Raw genomic sequence first — 15,166 nt, forward strand, 5'->3', positions numbered from 1 at the left:
GTGGTTTGCATATGTCGCTTGCCGTGTTTTATTAAATAACTTCAAAAGATATGAAGTGATTTGCAATTACCATTTAAAAATGTTCTAAAAAAGTGAAAAAATAAATACATGGTTTGTATTAATTAAAAGTAAAGAATTATTAAAACTCACTGGGAATGTTTTCTAATACAAGGGTGTCTGGCTATTGGACCAGAGACAATAAGGAAGTACTCTTAATCTATTTTCCATATCATAAATCTAAATATTATTTTTGAATACGATCCATAACGTACACCAAGTCGTGAGATTGACATTACTTTTAAATATTGTTACATAGATCCTCATTCTATTGTTTTACTTAGATCCTCGTTCAAAAAATTGTGTACAATGAAATATTACTGAATTTGTACTTGTCTTTTTGAAAATAAAGTTTAAATAATTTCACATAGTGATTCTATTTATTATTTCTTAAAATGTGATGCAGTTGTAATTCCAGTTTGCTGTTCATAATAAGCATTTGTATTTTTTTTATCATTTTTAATGAAGTAAAATGTTGCAGGATACTTCATTGGAATGGTTATTTGTCAATCTAAGAAAATAACAGAACAGAATATCGTCATATGCAGGAATTAGTGCATATGACGATAAACTCGACGACTTGGGAGTTTTGAGAGATTAAACTTTCTGGAGCTGAGATCCTTCAATAGTAGAATGATTAACATTGAATTGTCAGATTATGAGGAGTGATGATATTTTCATTAGGTTGAAGAAGGAACTGCAGATGCTGGAAAATCAAAGGTAGAAAAAAATGCTGGAGAAACTCAGCGAGTGAGGCAGCATCTATGGAGCGAAGGAAATAAGCAACATTTCGTCTCGACCCGAAACGTCGCCTATTTCCTTTGCTCCATATTTTCATTAGGTGTGCTAAAATTGTCAGATTATGGGGAGAAGCTGACGATGTTGCTCCGAGGAACCTTTACAGCAAGGTTGAGTGACTCAGATCATTGTATGGCACTTTTTTGGTACAAATATTACTTGTCCATGCCTCAGAGTCATCGAGGCATTGTGCATGCTGGTATTGGTTTCCTCATTCGCAGAGAAGTTATGAATGGAATTGCATATTGTGCAGTCATCAGTGAACATTTCCACTTTTGACATTATGGTGGAAAGGTGATCATCGATGGAACAGCCATATATGGTTGATCCTGGGACACTTATGCTGTTTCATTCACTATCTATCACTACAGAATTTGGCAGTCTGAACTATAACATAGCTGTCAGCGGCGGGCATTTAAATCTCCCATTCAGAGTGCATCAAATGCTCTTGTTACCGTTAGTGTTTCTTCCATATGTTGTTCATTGAACCGTCAGCTGCAAGAGGTGGTAATCAAGTGGAAGTTCTCTTGCTTATGTTTGACCTGATGTCACAAGATCTAATGGGCTCTGCAGTCAAGGGTGTCTATTTAAGAGAGTTAGATATAGCTCTTAGGTCTAACGGAATCAAATGGGGAAAAAACAGGAACGGGGTACTGATTTTGGATGATCATATTGAATGGTGGTGCTGGCTCGAAGGGCTAAATGGCCTACTCCTGCACCTATTTTTCATGTTTTTATGTTAATTCCATTGCATTGCATTCTGTTGTGGGCCTGTTCAGCTGTTGGCATGATTCTGTGAACATGACTATAGGTCCAGCTGTTGCAAAACTAGTTTGTGGTACTGTCCTCTGAACTTAGACACCAGTCCCCAGATGTTTGAGAGGACTTTGCAAGGTTGACTGATCTGGGAGTGACTTTGCCTGAGTCAATGCCAGGTAGTCTATTCAAGCGTTTTCTTTCTCTAATTAAATGTTACAGCTGGTTGCTTCACAGGGAGTTTAGAGTTTGAGAGTCTGGGGTCACATCTGGATAAGCATTGTAGATTTTGTAGCCCAGAGATAGTGAAATATATAGGTTTTTCCGACAGTTCTGATATATATAGAACCTTTCCTTTTACATAACCTCCACAATACTTAGAACATTAATCATGTCATGTGTCATTATACAAATCCTAAAAAAAAAGGAAAATCCAACTTAATTAATTATGTTGCTTGTGGCGTTCAAAGGACAGAATCTGGTCTTATTTCAAGTATATTTAAATCACTAAACGTCAAACTTTTTAAACACAAGTCTACAAAAAGTTGAGGAAAGAACCAGAATCCAAACCTATTGAGTCCTGGTTTTACTTGACACATTGCCACAGCAAACTGTATTAATCATTGTAATCCTGGCATAAGGTTTGAATGGATGTCATTTCCATTTTGTAGACACGGGGATGTGGGCAGATAGCAAAGAAACATGTTTTAAAAAAAACACCACCAGTCATTTCGCTCCTTTAACCTGATTGCAGAATAGACAATAAATTGCTTCAAATGGGTCAATCCTCATATGCGAGGAAAGAAAACAATGATAGAAACAAAATGCTTGAGTAATTCAGCGGGACAGGTAGCATCTCTGGAGAGAAGGAATGGGTGACATTTCGTAGGTATGTTACAAAACCTACCTGAATCGTCGATGAGAATCTGTCCCAGCCCCGTGTGTGTGATTTTGGCGCTGTTTAGAGGGGGCGGGTTTAAAACGCGATTTTTACTAGGCTGTTGCAATCGAAAATGTTCAGCCTAGTAAATCATTAACAGAAAATCGCTGAAAGACCCCGTCGCAAAAGGTATTATTAGTTTTTATGGCCTTGTATAATAGTTATAGTAGTTTAAAAATCACTCTCTCAATCCGCAACTTCTCGCAGCCCCAGGGTTTTATAAAGCAAACAATTAAAGGTATGTACCTTATTTTTACATTAAATGGGGCTTATATATAACCCTGTATATAAAGGTTTCTATAGCGAGTAGTTCACTTTGGGCTCTTTATATCCCGCAGTATTTTTCTGGGCACTTGAGGGCACAAATCCAGCGCAATGTGAACGTTCTAAACCAGCGCGTTCACAGGAACCCACTAGAAAGCTGATTTAAATTGACTTTAATTTACAGCAATTGAACACTAAATTCCTTCCATTTGGCCTATAAATTGATGTAAATGAGATTTAAAAATCATGTTTTATTGTTAATTATTTGTGAATATTATTTGGACACTTGGGCTATTTAAAAGTGTTAATCATTTATTAAGAAATGGATAGATGTTTAGATCTAGTAATTGAAGTTTGAAATTAGCTACAATTGGGTAACTAACTAATTATATGCTTTAATTCCAGGTCATCCAAGTAAGATTATTTTATATTTGTTTCAGAATGCTTCAATCTATGATAATTGAAAATTTCATTCAGTTCTCTTAATTTTTAAGAAGGTTATGGGCTTGTGACTGTCCTCGATCACAGCTTTTTTGTTATGTCCATAGAAAATCAATAGGGAACAAGATGCTAATTTCCGAGTATGAAAATGGCCATAACTTTTTTATTACTTGAGATATGAAAGTGAATTAGGTGTCAAATTAAACTTATTGTTATGCTTTATCTGATGGGATAAATTGCAGACTTGATTTTTTAAATCTCAAAATTTTGTAACATTGCTACATTTCGAGTCGAGACCCTTCTTCAGACTGAGCGCCAGAGGAGAGGGAGGCAAGAGTAAGGGTAAGAAAAAAAGTGAAATTCAATTTCCTCTTTCTTTTCCACATCGCCTCCTTAGCACAGACTGGAGCGACCTCATATATATATTTCCCGAGGTTATATACGACAATTAAAAAATGAACATGCTCAACATGACGGACGTCGACCCAACAGGAACCATTCGCTTCAACTCTGCGTTCACCGAAAACTTGTCCGGGTGGAGAAACGTTCCGCCTCTCAACCGTCTCCACGGCAACCAGATGTCCCGCCGGCCGGCCGCCGTGGAGGCTGGCACGCATGCGCGGATTGCTCGGCTGAGCTGTGACCAACCTTTGCTCCGCCCCGCGGCTCCGTCACGTGACCGCCAGCGGCCCATCTTTGCTCGACGTTCAGCTGCATGGAAACGCAGAACAGTCGATCAGATTAACAGCCGTGGTTTGGTGAACGGTGAGTACATTCACAGTTAAACCAGCGGTCGCGTTAGTGAGAAGGTGTGCGTTTTGAGTCTCCTTTATGTTATGGCAACCTGTGCTTTCTTGTTTTTTATGGTAGCGAATGGCGAGCTTGCATTGGGCGAAGAAGGGTTTCGGCCCGAAACGTCGCCTATTTTCTTCGCTCCATAGATGCTGCTGCACCCGCTGAGTTTCTCCAGCAATTTTGTGTACCGGCGAGCTTGCATTCTTTGGTGGGCCAGTTCAGCTGTTACCATGATTCTGTGAACATGACTGTGTCAGGCTGTTACAAAACTAGTTTGTGGAACTGTTCTCTGAACTTAGACACCAGTCCCCCGATGTTTGAAAAGACTTTAAAAGGTTGACTGATCTGGGAGTGACTTTGTCTTCAGAATCTGGGTCAATGCCAGGTAGTCTATAAGCGAGTTCGGTATTCCAAAAAACGCAAGGAATCATGGGATTTGTCAAAAGTCACTCGTGATAAACACTCTCGGCAACCGTGCCGCTGCCAACACAGAGCTTTGCCTCATCCGCAGCCAGGATAGAACCCAGGTCCCCGACACTGCAAGCACTGCTGAACCGCCACTGGACTGTCCCCGTCCCCTCCCGAGTGCCCCATCCCCATCTGGTGGCGGCCGGAGACGTCCAGGGCGACCCCGGACCGATGGGAGTCAGCTCAACTCTGCCTGTCCCGCCGGGCCAACCGACAGCCCTGGACCGACAGGACACCAGCCGGACACAGCGGCAGCCCAGGCCCACAGCCAGTGCCAATAGAAAGCGCCGACTCCACTGCTCTGTGCCGGCGTCCCGCCCCAGGGCCACCGGTCAACCTGGTGGGACAGAGAGAGCCGAGCTGGAGCAAACGCGCAAACGCCCCCCCCCCCCCCCCCCCCCCCCCCCCCCCCCCCCCCCCCCGCGCTGGCTGGAAGCCTGGGCCGCCACTCCTGTCCGACTCCCGCCAGTCCAAGACCACCCGAACATCTCTGGCCACCCCTGGACATGGATGGGACACTCAGGAGTGGACGGGGCGGCCCAGCAGCAACTCAACCGCGCCTGCAGAGCCGGAGATCCGGGCCCGACCCCGAACACAAACAAAATGCACGTCTGCCGAGAATTTTATCGTGAGTGACCCATGACCTGGGCATGTGTAGTCAGAATACCAAACTCGTTTATTCAGGCATTTTCTTTCTCTAATTAAAAGTTACATCTCTTTGGCTTGCTGGTTGCTTCGGAGGGAATTTAGAGTTTGAGAGTCTGGGGTCACATTTGGATCAGCATTGTAGATTTTTTCGCCCACAGATAGTGAACGAGATAGGTTTTTACGACAGTTCCAATATATAGAGAACCTTTCTTTTCACGTAACCTCCACAATAATATTCAGAACATTAATCATGCCACGTGTCATCATACAAATCCTAAAAAAGTGGAAAATCCAAGATTGATTATCTTCTCCCCAAAATCCACAAACATAACTGTCCTGGCAGACCCCATTGTTTCTGCTTGTTCATGTCCCACCAAACTAATTTCCACACTCCATCCTATCCCCCCCTCCCCCCCAGGTCCAATCGCTCCCCACCTATGCCTAAGACACCTCACATGCTCTTCGTCTTCTTCATGATTTCCGTTTTCCAGGCCCCCACTCTCGCATCTTCACTATGGATGTCCAGCCACTGTACACCTCCAACCCCTACCAGGAGGGTCTTAAAGCCCTCCGCTTCTTCCTCTGCCACAGAACCAGCCAATTTCCGTCTATAAATACTCTCCTCCGCCTAGCAGAGCTGGTCCTTACCCTCAACAACTTCTCTTTTGACTGCTCCCATTTCCTCAAAATCCAAGGCGTAGCTATGGACACGCGCATGGGCCCTCGCTATGCCTGCCTCTTTGTAGGGTACATCGAACAATCACGGTTCCAGGCGTACACTGGCCCTATCCCCGAACTCTACCTCCGCTACATTGATGACTGCATTGGTGTTACCTCCTGCACCCATGCAGAACTCACTGACTTCACCCACTTCATCACTAATTTTCACCCAGCACTCATTCACCTGGACCATTTCCGACATCTCCCTACTATTTCTAGATCTCACCACCTCCATCACAGGCAACAGACTACTGACCGACATTTACCACAAACCCACTGACTTCCGTAGCCGACTTCACTACACCTTCCAATTCCGCTTCCTGTAAAGACTATCCCTAAACACAGGGATGCGGGCAGATAGCCAAAGAAACATGCTTAAAAAAAAAAAAAGCCACCACCAGCTCCTTTAACCTGATTGCAGAATAGACAATAAATTGCTTCAAATGGGTAAATCCTCACCTGCAAGGAAAGAAAACAATGATAGACACAAAATGCTGGAGTAATTCAGCGAGACAGGTAACATCTCTGGGAGAGAAGGAATGGGTGACGTTTTGGGTCAAGACCCTTCTTCAGACTGAGAGCCAGGGGAGAGGGAGGCTAGAGATAAGTTCAAGAAGAAACTGCAGATGCTGGAAGGTAGACAAAAGTGCTGGAGAAACTCAGCGGGTGCGGCAGCATCTATGGAGCAAAAGAAATAGGCAACGTTTTGGGCCAAAACCTTTCTTCAGACTGATACAGGGTGTGGGGGGCGGGAAGAAGAAAGGAAGAGGAGAAGCCAGAGGGCTGAGGGAGAGCTGGGAAGGGGAGGAGACAGCATGGGCTACCGGAAATTGGAGAAGTCAATGTTCAAGCCGCTGGGGTGCAGACTGCCCAAGCGGAATATGAGGTGCTGCTCCTCCTATTTCCGGTGGTGCTCACTCTGGCCATGGAGGAGGCCCAGGACAGAAAGGTCGGAATCGGAATGGGAGGGGGAGTTGAGGTGCTGAGCCACAGGGAGATCAGGTTGGTTAATGCGGACCGAGCTGAGGTGTTCGGCGACATGATCGCCGAGTTTATGCTTGGTCTCACCGATGTAGATTTTTTATTTAACCTTTATTTAACCAGGAGAAGTCTCATTGAGATTAAAAATCTCTTTTACAAGAGAGTCCTGGCTAAGACAGGCAGCAGCACAGTTCCACAGTTACAGACAATAATTTAAAAACAACAGAGAACATATAAATAGAGTCACGGTCAGAACATCATCAAACAAAGCATGTACAGACAGAAGAGCCCGCTTCAACATCATTAAGAAGGAATTTAAATCTGTTTCTAGAAACCAGCTCCTTAAGTTTCAGTTCATTCTGCAGCTGGTTCCATGCGAAGGGAGCAGCATAACTAAATGCCCTTTTCCCCAGTTCAGTACGGACTTTAGGTACAGTTAGTAAGAAAAAGTCCTCAGAGCGGAGCTGATAGGTTCCTGTGCTTTTTCGAATTGCATACTTCTGCAGGTATGAAGGAAGAACACCGAGGATAGTCTTATAAATAAGGATATGCCAATGATGGAGTCTGCGGGTGGACAGGGCAAACCATCCAACTTGAGCATACAAAGAGCAGTGGGGCATGAGGGTTTTAAAATTAGTAACAAATCTCAGTGCTCCGTGGTAGACCGTGTCCAAAGACTGTAGGCATTTTGAAGATGCATTCATATATAAAACATCACCATAGTCCAACACAGACATAAACGTTACAGCAACAAGTCTTTTTTTGGCTTCAAAAGAAAAATAAGATTTGTTTCTAAAGTAAAAATCTAATTTTATCTTTAGTTTTTTCACAAGTTGCTGGATATGAGGTTTAAAAGAGAGAGAATCGTCAATTATAATTCCCAGATATTTATATTGAGACACAGATTCAATCACAGAGCCCTGCAAAGTGTTGATAGGAGGGAGGTCCGAGGGCTTTGATTTAGCTTTAGTGAACAGCATGAGCTTTGTCTTGTCAGCATTTAAAACAAGTTTTAAATCACACAGGTTACGTTGCACAATGTTAAATGCAGTTTGGAGCTGACAGAGAGCCTGATTTGGGGTAGACGCAGAGCAATATATCACTGTGTCGTCAGCATAAAAGTGAAAATTTGCGTTCGGAGCTTTATGATCTAGACTATTAATATAAATAGTAAATAATAACCGATCCCTGTGGCACACCCTTGGATACATTAAGAGAGCTAGAAGTAATACCTTCTGCTCGCACACACTGGGACCTGCCTGATAGATAGTTTTGCCTGATAGATAGTTTTGATCAGACAAACCGATGCTGCATAGTCTTTGTAACAATGGCATGATCCACAGTATCAAACGCCTTTGATAGGTCAACGAAAAGGGCTGCACAGTGTTTCTTATTGTCTAAAAATTCAATAAAATCATTTACTACTTTTAAAGCAGCTGTTGACATACTATATTTTTTCCTAAAACCAGATTGAAATTCAGATAAAATACTGTTAGTTGATAAAAAGTCCTTTAGATCAGCTGACATCTAGAGCAGCGGATGCAATAGATGAGTTTGGAGGAGGTGCAGGTGAACCTCTGTCGAATGACTGCTTGGGTCCTTGAATGGAGTCGAGGGGGGAGGTAAAGCGACAAGTGTAGCATCTCTTGCGGTTGCAAGGGAACGTGCCCGGGGAGGGGGTGGTGTGGGTGGGAAGGGAAGAATTGACCAATGAGTTACGGAGGGAGAGGTCTTTGTGGAAAGCAGATGGGGGGGAGATGGGAAGACGTGGCGAGTGGTGGGGTCATGTTGGAGATGGCGAAAATGATGGAGGACTGTGCGACGGCTAGTGGGGTGGAAGGTGAGGATTAGGGGGACTCTGCCCTTGTTCCGAGTGGGGGGGAGGGGGAGAGAGAGCAGTGTTACGGGGTATTGAAGAGACCCTGGTGAAAGCCTCATCTATAGTAGGGGAGGGGAACCCCCGTTCCCTGAAGAATGAGGACCTTTCCGATGCCCTGGTGTGGAACAGATGTGGGTAGACGGAGGAATTGGGAGCATGGGATGGAGTCCTTACAGGAAGCAGGGTGGGAAGAAGTGTAGTCTAGATAGAGATATGGGAAACGTCTTCTCATTTTGCACTGTACAACTGTTGCTTTGCAAGATGACAATAAAGGTTGATTGATTGATAAGGGCAACGGGAAAAAAAGTGAAATTCGATTTCCTCTTTCTTTCCTACATCGCCTCCTCAGCACAGACTGGAGCGACCTCATATATGGTTTTTCCCCAAGTTGTCCACGACAATTAAAAAAAAAACATTGCGAAGTGTGAACATGCTCAACATGACGGACGTCGACCCAACAGGAACCATTCGCTCCAACTCTGCGTTCACCGAAAACATGTCCGGGTGGAGAAACGTTCCGCCTCTCAACCGTCTCCACGGCAACCAGATGTCCCACCTGCCGGCCGCCGTGGAGGCTGGCGCGCGTGCGCGGATTGCTCGGCTGAGCTGTGACTCTCTCCTCCCCGCGGCTCCGTCACGTGACCGCCAGCGGCCCATCTTTGCTCGACGTTCAGCTGCATGGAAACGCGGAACAGTCGATCAGATTAACAGCCGTGGTTTGGAGAACGGTGAGTACATTCACAGTTAAACCAGCGGTCGCGTTAGTGAGAATGTGTGCGTTTTGAGTCTCCTTTATGTTATTGCAACCTGTGCACTTTGGATGCTTTTAAAAAAAATTGTAGCTAATGGCGAGCTTCCCGTTTTGATCGTCTAATGTAGCTGCTAATCATACACGGAATTGTCCCCCACGCGTTTCCTTCTCTCTGTTCTTTATTTAAAGACGAAACTACCAAGTTGCCATTTAATTGATTTGTCCATATATCGTGCATGGACGCGATGTCAGGCGCCTCCTGGCGGGATTGTAGGTTTGTAGATAGCTGGACCGGCAGATCACAGGTTTCCTGAAACAGCGTTACTATGGGTTTGTATGCTGGTTGGGTTTTTGGAAGTGTGTAACATTTTTGTTCAGCAGTCTTGAGTTGAGCTTTAATTCGCTAATTGCACCATGGCAATTAAAAGTAAAATTTAAAAAATACTTCCAAAATCCGTAGAGACAGGGAAATTACAGCTCGACGACCTTCCAGTAAAGCTACAAGTGGACGTAACTCTCGGCTTTTTGTGCCCTTGTGTAATAGTCATTTGTAAGTTGTAAACGTTGATAAATATTCCCAAACCTCCTAAGAGAGAGTCCTAAAAAGTGAAATGAAAAGGGGCTTTGGAGATGTTAATTTTTGTCATTGATATTTTTTAATTCCGTTTATACTTTATGATGAATTATCAAATAATTGCTCGCGTTTGTACTCATTCGTATCGGAGTTGCAAAATTTGATCTCGTAAATCTTTTACATGCGCGTAATTTCTTCATAATCAAAAGTAAATGGAATTTTCGAGACCAGGTCATTTTGCACACTCCTAACCTTATTCGGAATATGAGATTATAAAAACAGAAACGTTGGTTGCCAAGATCAGAACATTGAAATTGGTATTTTAACAATTCAAAAGTGAAATCCAGAAATCCAGTGATATTCAAATTGCACGTACAGATTTTGCAGAAACCATTGACCTTGCTGTGTATTGGATTTCATTGGCATTCTTGAAATAGATCTAATTTTTTTATCATTTTGCATCAAATAGATTATGTGGGCAATGCTCTATCTCTAAGGACCTTAATTTCTTACCATTTTATTCCCAGATTGCTGCCAAAATGTTATGTAGCTATTTTGGAACAAGTGGGAGTTTGGTGTCATCCTTTTCTATATTAAAAGCTAAGGTTGACCCCATTCTGTTTTTCCTCGTGTCATTCAAACAAAAGTAGAACTTGATTTGTGCATGTTACCTAAATGCATCGTGCAATAACATGGTATAATTGGCATTCAATGCTGTCCTTGAAGAAAGCTGTCTACACGAGAGTTCTGTGGTGCAGACTTCCTCTTTCTCAGTGAATGCTGTCATTCGGTCATGTCAATATTCTCCAGTATCCAGTGGTGGTGATGTTACTATGTTGGCCGAGTACCAATCACATTAAATAATTTTCGGGTAGAAACACAGTAATGAAAGAACACTTACTTGCACAAATTTCAATGTTTTATAAGAACTTGATTGGAGCATTGAAATAATTTAAGTAATTGGTATGTCAAACTTTTTTTTGCCTTGTAAAAGTCATTTGTAAGTTGTAAGTGTTGATGTGATATTCCCAAACCTTAATCTGCATCATAAAATTTGAAAAGAAAAGGGGCTTTGGAGAAAATTTTGAACATTGGGCTAGGCTTTAATTCCGTTTATACTTTATGATGAGCTGATCAAAAGAAGTTGCTCGCGTTTGTACTCATTTACGTATCGGAGTTTAAAAAATTTCGATCAACCCAGAGCTCTCCAGAAAAAAAAAAATCAAACTAAACTCTCATTTTTTTTTTCTGCGCGTAATTTTTCACAATCAAAAGTAAATGGCATTTTCGAGACCAGGTCATTTTGCACACTCCTAACGTTCGGAATATGAGATTATAAAAACAGAGATTTATAAAAACAGAAACGTTGGTTGCCAAGATCAGAGTTTGAAATTGGTATTTTTAACAATTCAGAAGTGAAATCCAGAAATCCAGTGATATTCAAATTGCACGTACAGATTTTGCAGAAACCATTGACCTGTTGCTGTGTATTGGATTTCATTGCTGGGGTTGAAATAGATCTATTTTTTTTATCATTTTGCATCAAATAGATTATGTGGGCAATGCTTATCTCTAAGGACCTTAATTTCTTACCATTTTACCCAGATTGCTGCCAAAATGTTATGTACTATTTTGGAACAAGTGGGAGTTTGGTGTCATCCTTTTCTATATTAAAAGCTAAGGTTGACCCCATTCTGTTTTTCCTCGTGTCATTCAAACAAAAGTAGAACTTGATTTGTGCATGTTACCTAAATGCATCGTGCAATAACATGGTATAATTGGCATTCAATGCTGTCCTTGAAGAAAGCTGTCTACACGAGAGTTCTGTGGTGCAGACTTCCTCTTTCTCAGTGAATGCTGTCATTCGGTCATGTCAATATTCTCCAGTATCCAGTGGTGGTGATGTTACTATGTTGGCCGAGTACCAATCACATTAAATAATTTTCGGGTAGAAACACAGTAATGAAAGAACACTTTCTTGCACAAATGTCAATGTTTTATAAGAACTTGATTGGAGCATTGAAATAATTTAACGTAATTGGTATGTCAAACTTTCTTTTGCCTTTTAAAAACCTGTTCTTTTAAGTGTTTGTGATAGAACTTTAATCTGCATTCATAAGATTTGAAGTTTGGCCAAAACAATGAACATTGGGCTAGGCTAGTACACTTTAAATATAATTAGCTGATAATGCAACAAAGTGTAAAGCCCCTGTCCCACAATGCGAGTTTACCCCAGAGCTCTCCAGAGTTTAAAAAAAAATCAAACTCGTGGTACTTCATCATGAGTTTTTTACTCTTGGACATTTTTCACAGTGTTGAAAAAACTTCATGAGTTACCGCGTTTCCTGAGTACCTGCCGTTAGCATTAAGAGCCGCTACGAGACATTCACGAGCTCCGACGTACCCGCTACGTACTTACCACGAGTTTGATTTTTATTTTAAAACTTAGGAGAGCTCTTGGGTAAATTCTCATCGTGGGACAGGGGCTTAACAGTTTCAAGGTTTGCTGTTGTGCAAATGGTTTAAATGCTGGGGTTGTCCATCAATTCTTGTTTACATTCTGATTTGTGTGCAATTTATGTACATGGCAACAAAATATATTAAATACACATTGCTCAATGCTTAGTCACAATTTAAACTGAGCAACTCATTGTAGGTCACATTTTTAACTAGGAGCAATGGGCAAGGGAATTTCTCCAATTACACTTGCCAAACTTCTTAAACAAGTGCACTACAGAAAGCATCCTATCGGGATGCATCACAGCCTGGTACGGCAATCGCTCTGCCCAAAATGGCAAAATGACAGCGCTGTGGACATGCCCAGTCACTTACCCAAACAGTCCTGTGCCCAATCAGTTCTGCAAACAGCTGCCCAGTTCCTCTATAATTCCATCTTCTTCCATCAGGTAAGAGATTCAAAAGCTTGAAAGCATATGCCACAACATTCAACAACGGCTTAATTCCCATTGTTATCAAACTCTTGAATGGACCTCTCATAAGCTGAGGATGTCGTCCCGATTTTTCCAATCTACCTCATTGCAGCCCTTGCACAGTTTTTATCTACACTTTCTGTGTGGCTGAAACGCTACATCATGTTTCCTTTTTTTTTTTGCACAATCTGTTGTACTCATAATTTATTTGTACTTGTGTGGTATGCTTTACCTAGATAGCATGGACAACATGATGTGCGATGGCAAGGTCTTCAATCCAAGTCACCTTTGGGCATGGACATGAATTTGGAGCATTCGTTCCTTCAGGCCCACTCCACTATTCAAAACGATCATAGTTGCTCTGATTTCAACTTCAGTTCTTTATTTCAACAACAATATTTCATCCCATTCCATCTCTGCCTTAAAAATGCACTTGGCAGAAGAGAATTTCAAAGACTCCACTACGGAGAGTTAAATTTTTGTCTTGTCTTATTTTAAAGTGAGCAACACGTTTTTAACCAGTAACCCCTAATTTCTACATTCTCCCACTCGTGGAAATATCCTCTGCACATCCACCCTGTCGGGTCTCCTCAAAGATCATGGATGTTTCAATTAAGTATCCTTTCACCCGTCTAAATTTTAACAGATACAAGCCTGGCCTGTCCCAGCATCCATTCAAGGAGTCTTTTTTTTCTTTTGGCAGTCAATTTTTATTTCTCTCTGCCTTTTGAAGTTGTCCATGAGAGATGGAGACTCTGACTGAGGCATGGTAAATTGGTGTCAGCTTTGATAAAATGGAGAACATTAAACTTCTAAAACTGCATTGCTGAGCATGGAACTATCCATATTAAAAGTTCTGTCACTGATCCTTCAATGTGGCTACAACAAAGCTCTGGTAATGCTGCCAAGGCCCCTTGGCCTTCTGGCAAGGTATATTTCCAAGTCACCCGTCACCTTGCAGTTTCTCAGCCAACATAAATATCAACTGTCTGATGAAGATTCTCGACTCGAAACATCAGCTATTCCTTTTCTCAAGAGATGTTGCCTGACCCGCTGAATTACTCCAGCATTTTGTGTCTATCTTCGGTGTAAAACAGCATCTGCAATTCCTCCTTGCACACTAAATATCAACTTTGTTAATGCTTAGTAGCAACCAAGCTATTTGACAATTAACTAACTGTGATTCCTCTTGGTAGAAAAGGAATTGATGGATGTGTAAATAGGAAAAATAGAGTGTGATGAGAACTGCAGGTCTGGGGAACTTACCAAGATGGTATCGGATTTAATAATTCAAAATTTTGCTTTAGGTTCTGTTTTTAAAAATAATTACAATTACAATTGCATCTTTTATCACATTTTAGTAATTATTTGGCATACAAGTACCTTAAATAAGTATATTTATTGTAATTTTCCTTAACTTGTGGACAGAAGTATGATAAATAGTATCCTGTAGAGGAGCTGGGAAATGATGATGGCACCTTTTAGGATTCAATTCAATTCAATGAACTTTATTTATCCGTTCGGAACTTTGGTTTCTGCAGCCATACAATAAAAATAAACAATTTTACAAGACAATGTGGATAGATTGTTCTATGCAGAGAAATTGCACTGGGTGGCACCAGCAATCGCTGCCTCGCCAACAGTCTGTTTCGTCCTTTTCCATCTTTGTTGTTTTTTAGTATGTGTTAAATGTATGTTTTAGTGTTCTTTAGCTTATTTTATGTGAGGGGTGGGTTGGGGGAATTCTTTTTTAATTTCTTACCTCGACGGAGATGCGACTTACTCCGTATAGTATCTCCGTCCGCACTGCGGCTTAACATTGTGAAGCTGGCAGCCTCTGCTGGGGACCGACTTCGGGGAGCTCCAACTGCGGGAGCCTGCGGACTGAACATCGCGGAACTGGTGGTACCTGGTTAGGGACCTACTTCAGCAGCTCCAAACCCCAGGAGTTTCATCTGCCCTGACGCAGGAGCTTCGATCGTCCCGATACGGGAGCTTTGATAGCTGGATGCAGGAGTTTTGATCACATGACTGCGGATGTTTCGACTCCCCGACCGGGATGTTTCGACTCCCTGACCGCAGGAGAATAATAGAGGGAAGAAGATTAGACTTTATTGCCTTCCATCACAATGGGGAATCCACTGTGGTGGATGTTTATATTAAC

At 42.1% G+C, this 15,166-nt stretch overlaps 1 protein-coding gene across 5 annotated transcripts in view; it reads left to right on the forward strand.

The window, feature by feature from the left end:
• Window positions 1-3,337: 3,337 nt before the first annotated feature.
• Window positions 3,338-15,166, forward strand: part of LOC129702176 (ecto-NOX disulfide-thiol exchanger 2-like) — a 157,729-nt gene continuing 145,900 nt past the window's right edge. For 2 of the 5 annotated variants that reach the window (XM_055643797.1, XM_055643795.1), the window contains exons 1-2: window positions 3,909-4,021; window positions 9,097-9,475. In XM_055643797.1, coding sequence (XP_055499772.1) covers window positions 9,178-9,475 — 298 coding nt within the window. In that variant the 5' untranslated portion in view covers window positions 3,909-4,021; window positions 9,097-9,177. Of the gene's footprint in view, window positions 4,022-9,096; window positions 9,476-15,166 lie in introns of all 5 variants that reach the window. The other 3 variants (XM_055643796.1, XM_055643798.1, XM_055643794.1) reach the window with 3 other exon arrangements.

Source organism: Leucoraja erinacea, chromosome 12 (genome assembly GCF_028641065.1).
Source record: "Leucoraja erinacea ecotype New England chromosome 12, Leri_hhj_1, whole genome shotgun sequence".
Classification (NCBI taxonomy): Eukaryota; Metazoa; Chordata; class Chondrichthyes; order Rajiformes; family Rajidae; genus Leucoraja; species Leucoraja erinaceus.